Source organism: Suricata suricatta, chromosome 16 (genome assembly GCF_006229205.1).
Source record: "Suricata suricatta isolate VVHF042 chromosome 16, meerkat_22Aug2017_6uvM2_HiC, whole genome shotgun sequence".
Taxonomy (NCBI): Eukaryota; Metazoa; Chordata; class Mammalia; order Carnivora; family Herpestidae; genus Suricata; species Suricata suricatta.
The window spans coordinates 5,785,851-5,793,125 of NC_043715.1; the positions used below are offsets into that span (position 1 = coordinate 5,785,851).

General features: G+C 45.5%; 1 protein-coding gene across 3 annotated transcripts in view; it reads right to left on the reverse strand.

Annotated features, from left to right (window-relative positions):
* The window catches only part of HSD17B2 (hydroxysteroid 17-beta dehydrogenase 2), an 84,594-nt gene that overhangs the window by 10,268 nt on the left and 67,051 nt on the right, over positions 1 to 7,275 (reverse strand). For all 3 annotated transcript variants that reach the window (XM_029925232.1, XM_029925234.1, XM_029925233.1), the window contains one exon: positions 3,717 to 3,854. In XM_029925232.1, the coding sequence (XP_029781092.1) occupies positions 3,717 to 3,854 (138 nt within the window). The remainder of the gene's footprint in view (positions 1 to 3,716; positions 3,855 to 7,275) is intronic.

Consider the following 7,275-nt stretch of genomic DNA (forward strand, 5'->3'; position numbering starts at 1 on the left):
TGTGTATGTAAAGTGCTTGAAATCTACTAACTATGAAATATTAGCTATTTCTATTGCAGGTACTAAAAAATCTGATATGTGTCCATGAATGCCTTCCGAGAAGCTCTTTGTCTTTCTGAAGATTCCTCTTCTTGTGACCCGCCCCCCTCCCCAGCTTTGCATATCCATCTCCAAACTTGGGTCCTCAGCCTTCCACTGTCTAGCCTCTTGCCTTGAGAGAGCCCATCAGGGTCACCTTCAGACTGAGGGCAGCCTCGTATAAAGAAAGAACGGAGCACTGCACCTAGAGATCTGCTTTTGGACTGCCCATCACCAGGGCACACACAGGTATGTATCACCGACCCCACATACCTGGCTAATGATGACAATTAAGCCTACCCCTCAGGGCTATCATCCTTCCCATCCTGTATGGGAAGGATGGGAGTATAAATTGGATCAATTTTTTTTAAGTTTTTTTAAAGTTTTGTTTATTTAAGTAATCTCTGCACCCAACATGGTACTCAAACTCAAGACTCCAAGATCAAGAGTCACATACTCTTCTGATTGAGCTAGCCAAGTGCCCCTAGAATGATTATTTTTTAAGTATTTATTTTATTTTATTTTTATTTTTCGGTATTTATTTATTTTTAGAGAGAGAGCATGATCAGGGGAGAGAGGCAGAGAGAGAGAGAGAATCTTAAGCAGGCACTATGCTCAGTGCAGAGCCCGATACAGGGCTTGATCTCGTGACCTTGAGATCATGAACCTGAGCTGAAATCAAGAGTCAGACACTCAACTGACTAAGCCAGGCACCCCTGGAATAATTTGTTTTTAATTTTTTTTAATGTGGTTTTTTTTTTTTTATACAGAGAGAGATGGAACATGAGAGCGGGAGGGGCAGAGAGAGAAGGAGACACAGAGTCTGAAGCGGCTCCAGACTCTAAGCTAGCAGTCAGCACAGAGCCTGACGCAGGGCTCGAACCCACGAACGTGAGATCTGACCTGAGCCGAAGTCGGAGGCTTAACCGACTGAGCCACCCAGGCGCCCCTGGAATAATATTTTTAAAAACGGTTTTGTTTTATCCAGTAATGCTGAAGATGATTAAACCCTATGATCCAGTCATTCCACTCCTGGGAAGGTGACACTGGAAAAATCACATATACGTACAGCCCCGAATGTGTGATGGGCCAAGGGTCCTTAGCTAAATTGTTCATAATTGTCCCAAAGTGTCCCAAAGATCCCATCCATGATAGAAAAATTGTGGCTTGTCCACCGAGTACTGAAAATGAGTGAGCTGAAGCTACAAACCAAACAGATGAACTGTGAAGCCAGTGCTGAGCGAGCAAAGCCAGACATACAAAAGAGAATACATACACACTGATTCCATTCAAATTTCAAAACCAGTAAGTCAAGTCTGTCGTTTGTGGATGCATGCATGCTTGCATGGAACACTGTAAAGAAAGACAAATGAACAATTGCTACAAAAAATACGGAAGTGATGGTATGTGGAGGAGGGGGAGCGCCAGGACTGGAGGAGATGGTGTGGGCACTGCTGGGTGCTAGCAATGCTTTATTTTTTGATCTGGCTGTTAAGTGCATGCGCTTTTAAAGTAATTTGCTAAACTCTGTGTGTATGTATTTCTCAATTAAAAAAAAAAAAGAATGTGCGGAGGGGTGCATGGCTGGCTCGTTCAGTGGAGTTTGTGACTCTTGGTCTCAGGGTTGTGAGTTTGAGCCCCACACTGGGTTTTGAGATTACTTAATATTTTTTTAAATCTTTAAAAACATGAATAAAATAATTTTAAAAATAAAAATAATGAGCACCTGGCTGGTTCAGTCTGTACAGCGTGCAACTCTTGGTCTCAGAGTTTGAAAGTTTGAGCCCCACATTGGGTGTAGAGATCATTTAGAAATAAAATCTTTAAAGGGGCTCCTGGGGGGCTCAGCCAGTTAGGCATCTGACTTCGGCTCAGGTCCTGATCTCGCAGTTCATGGGTTTAAGCTGTGTCAGTTTTTGTGCTGAGGGTCCTTGCTGACAGCTCAGAACCTGGAGCCTGCCTCAGATTCTGGGTCTCCCTCTCTCTGCCCCTCCCTCACCTGTGCTCTATCTGTCTCTCTCTCTCTCTCTCTCTCTCTCTCTCAAAAATAAATAAACATTAAAATTTTTTTTAAAAAATGAAACCTTTGAAAAAATAATAATGATAACATAAACAACATCAGGGAATAATGCATAGAAAGCAGTTGAGCTCCTCCCAAAAATGTCAGCGACCTAACGTCAGGGTGCTTTCGAATCCAAAAGGAGTCTTACATCTGTGTTCGAATTACCTTTGGCTACGTCATCAAATCCTCAACCTTCCCGCCAGGCTCAAAGTCAAATTCATCGTTTTCCCCATACATTAGCCATCAGCCAGCTTTCCTCTCTGCCACACTCCTGTCCCAGTCTCTCAGTCTGTCACATCAGGCACCATTTTGGGGCCATGTTCCTTTTCCATCAACTCTCCCTGTCTCTTCTCCCTGCCCATGGAGTCCCCAGGTTGAACCCCTCCCCCAGCCTTCCTCTGCCTCCGCATCCCGGCTGCTGGCATCTAGCCTCACAGATGGCCCTGGTGTCTTTCCCTGATTTCCTCCCAGAGCATCTCCTTGACTGAGCGATGCTCCCTCCTCCTGGACAACTCTGTGCCATCCAGGCTGCCAAGTGCTTCCAGACAAACGTTTAGTTTTCCTTTTAGATTTTATTTTGTTGGTTTTGTTGATCTTCAGACCTTTGGGGTTTGTTCTTTGTTATGTTAGCAATCCCTCCCCATTTGTGGTCTTTTTTTTTTTTTTTTTTTTTTTTTTGGAGGGTGGCCATCTCCTCCCAGGGTAGAAAGGATCACATCTTTCAGAGAATATGGGATAGTGTTTGAAAAATATATGACATCTGAGCCTGGGTGGCTCAGTCTTAATTTTGGCTCGGGTCATGATCTTACAGTTGGTGAGATGGAGCCGCACATTGGGCTCTGTGCTGACCGCAGGGAGCCTGCTTGGGATTCTCTCTCTCTGCACCTCCACCTTCCTCCCTCTGTCGCACTCAATAAGTAAGCATTAAAAAAATAAAAGAAGAAGAAGGGGCACCTGGGTAGCTCTGTTGGTTAAGCGTCCAGCTTCAGCTCAGGTCTTGATCTTGCAGTTTGTGAGTTCAAGCCCCACGTGAGGCTCTTTGCTGACAGCTCAGAGCCTGGAGCCTGCTTCAGATTCTGTGTCTCCCTCTTGCTCTCTGCTCTTCCCCCACTCATGCTCTGTCTCTCCCAAAAGTAAATAAAAACATTCTAAAAGTTAAAAAAAGACAAATATATGACATCAAAATTTAATTCCTTTGTGGACAGATGCAGGGAAGCAATCGTGCACTGAAGACCCTGGCACTTCCCTTTTTATTTTATTTTTTCTAATGTCTATTTTTCTTTTTGAGACAGAGAGAGAGTGTGAGCAGGGAAGGGGAAGACAGCTGTCAGCACAGAGCCTGATGTGGGGCTTGAACTCATGAACCGTGAGATCATCACCTGAAGAACCAAAGTCAGATGCCCAACCGACTAAGCCACCCAGGTGCCCCTGTCTCTTTATTCTTAAAAGAGGCCCATCCATCCCAACCCCTCTTTGGCCAACCACTGAGGGGTTCCAGTTGAGCTCTGTCTGAACAAAGGACCTTCGGCATCCCCTCCAGGATGAACACTGAGGAGTTTTGGACTGAGACACCTACTTGTTCTGAAGCCTCCGGGCTGGATCACAGAGACTTTAACTTCCCATTGGGAAAGCTCTTGTCTCAGGATTGCTGAAAACATCGTCAGAGCTGCCTTGGATGAGCTATAGGCTGCCATCTTTTCAAAGGGGACCCCTCCTGCAGAAGTCATGAGAGAGAAAAAAAATTAGGTCTGATGTTTTTATCTGTTCATCCACTAAGTATTTAAACAGGACCCATTGCGTGCCAGGAACTGGTATCTTGGTGACCACAGGAGACAAAGGCAGACAGGGGCTCTCTGTACCTAGATGAGCACATATTCTTGGTCACAACCCTCCTCTAGCTTCCTCTGCTTCTGCCTTCCCTGGCTGCTCCATCACGGTCCAATGATACGCCGTGTAAAGGGCAATCTGTCCCAGTGTCTAAGCTAAATGTGATTCAGGTGGCATAAAGAGGACCTGCCCCAGCCTCTGAACTTCCAGGTTGACCAACCTCCATTCTGAGGTTCCAGGTGGACGTATCTGGGGGAGGGGCACTGGTCAGCCCATTCTAGCACCCGTAGTTGAAAAAAAGAATATCTAATACATGTCACAACAAGGAGTAATGCACACCGTGGGGAACAATGGGACATTTCTGTATGAGGGAGGGAGAAAGGGCTTGCTCTAGGGCGGGGCACACGCTCTCCGTTGCACCTGATCACACATAGCTCAGGAGCAAGGAGAAACAGCCTGAAACTGGGTCTATCATTGGACACGATGTTCAGGAGGATCTATGGAAAGCAGAAGCAGGGTGCTGGGGTGGCTCAGTCAGTTAAGCATCTGACTTTGCCTCAGGTCATGACCTCACCATTCGTGGGTTCGAGCCCCGCGTCGGGCTCTGTGCTGATGGCTAGCTCAGAGCCTAGAGCCTGCTTCCGATTCTGTGTGTCCCTCTCTCTGCCCCTCCCCTGCTCATGCTCTGTCTCTCTGTCTCTCAAAAATAAATAAATGTTAAACAAAAAAAAAAATTGTTTTTAAAGAAAGCAGAAGCAAAGGAAGCCAAAGAAGTGGAGCGACCTTAATTGGAAAAAGGGTGTCTGAAGACGTAATTAAAGTACATATCTCAAAATAAGACCATCCTGGATCAGGATGGGCCTTAAATTCAATGACAGGTTTTCTTGTAAGAGACAGAAAAGGAGGAGACACAGGAAAACAAGGGAGCAGACAGGAGAAGGAGGCAGAGACTGAGGTGATATGGCCACAGGCCAAGGAATGCCTGGAGTCCCCACAAGCTGGGAGAGTCAAAAAGGCATCCTCCGCTAAAGCCTTAGGGGCAGGGGTCCTGCCAACACCTTGCTTTCAGACTTCTGGGTTCCAGGACATGACAGGACAAATTCCTGTGGTTGTAAGCCACCTGTAATTGTCACAGCAGCCCTAGGAGATGAATACGCATGTGTTCCTGGCCTTCTTTAACTAGACGTCACTGAGAGTGGGAAGGAGTAAAGACAGTGAGGGCGAACAGCATTCAGGGGGCCTCGTGGGGAGCCCAGGGCGACTGGACATTAGGGCTCCAGCTTTGGCAAAGATTCCCTGGTCAACAAAGCGAGCACTGGACGAATGGCTGAACAAGCTCAGATACAGCCACACAGCAGAGCGCCACTCAGCCAGTAGGGTGGCCGTTGAGAGGGAGGTGCCCCGAGCGGCTCAGTCGGTTGAGCGTCTGCCTCTTGATTCTGGCTCAGGTCATGATCTCACAGTTCATGGGTGTGGAGCCTACTTGGGATTCTCTCTCACTCTCTCTCTCTCTTGCTCTCTCTCACTCTCTCTCCCCCACTCCCCCTCTCTCTCTCAAAAAAATTAACATTTAAATAATTTAATAAACCTTTTTAGTGTTTATTATTGAGACAGAAACAGAGCATGAGCAGGGGAGGGGCAGAGAGAGAGAGGGAGACATAGAATCTGAACCAGGCTCAGCTGTGCTGACAGCTCAGAGCCTGACACAGGGCTCGAACCCACGAACTGTAAGATCATGACCTGAGCTGAAGTCGGACGCTTCACGCTCTGAGCCACTCAGGCGCCCCTAAACAATTTTTTTCAAAGTTCATTAAAAGGGATGAACTTGAGAGATGCCTGGCTGACTCAGTCAGTGGAGCATGGGGCTCTTGATCTCAGGGTTGTGAATTCAAGACCCGTGTTATGTGTAGAGATTACTTAAAAATTAAAAAAAATATTTAAAGGGGGGGGCGCAGAGGGAGAGAGAGGGAGGGAGGAGGAGGGAGGGAGGGAGAGAATCTTAAGCAGGCCCCACACTGGGCATGGTGCTTGATTTCACAACCCTGAGATCATTACCTGAGCCGAAATGCAGAGTTGGACGCTTAACCAAATGAGCCACCCAAGTGCCCCAAAAATAATGTCTTTAAAAATGTATAATGAATTTGATACACACAATAGCATGGATGAGTCTCAAAATAATTATGGCGCACGAAAGAGCCAGACAAAAAACAGTACATGCTGTATGATTCCATATATTTAAAATTCTAGAAAATGCAAACAAATCTCTAGTGATATAAACAGATCAGCGGTTACCTGCAGTAGGGTGGGGGAAGGCTAAGAAAGGAGGACAAGAAAGCTTTCAGGGATGGTAAACATGTTCACCGTCTTGATCGTGGTGATGGTTTTCTGGGTACATACATGTGTCTAAGTTTATCAAATTGTGTACTTTAAATATGAGCAGTTTATTGTATGTGAATTATATCTCAATTTCTTAAAGGAAGGGACAGGAAAGAGGGGAGGAGGGAGAAAGAGAGAGGGAGGAAGGCAGGAGGGAAAAAGGGAGGGAGGAGGAAGGAAGCAGGGGAGAGAGGGAAGGAGGAGCCTGTCTGTCTCTCTCTTTCAACAATAAATTTTAAAAAACATTTAAATAAAAGGAAAATGAGATGATAAATGTATGGAAACAAATTCATGCAAGTACAGATATAATTGGGAAAGTCTTCATAAAATTGGTAGATTATCATTATCAGTATGCTGCTTATACTGATAAAAATTTTATTAAAAATTTATAAAATTTATATATTTTATAAAAAATTTAACTATATGTATCCAGTTTCGAGCCCTGCGTCGGGCTCTGTGCTAACGGCTCGGAGCCTGGAGCCTCCTTCTAATTCTGTGTCCTCCTCTCTCTCTCTGCCCTTCTTCCACTTGCAATCTCTCTCTCAAAAATAAATAAATTTAAAACAATTTTTTAAGTTTTTTAAAAAATAAACAAACAAAGAGTCCTAAGCCTTAACTGATGAAATTTCAATCCAGCACCTGGCATTAAATATTAAACTCCAGTTCCTGTCTTGCCTCAGATAACCAGCTGATGCTTTTTAAAGTGATTCCTAGTTTTGCAAAATCTTAAGAATTCCAAATCCAACTTTTTCCACTTAGTGGAGAGAAAGGCCAGTTAAAGCAGCTTGTTCTCGGGGCACCTGGGGGGCTCAGTCGGTTGAGCGTCCGGCTTCGGCTCAGGTCATGATCTCATGGTTCGTGGGTTTGAGCCCCGCATCGGGCTCTGTGCTGACAGTTCAGAGCCTGGAGCCTGCTTCAGATTCTGTGTCTCC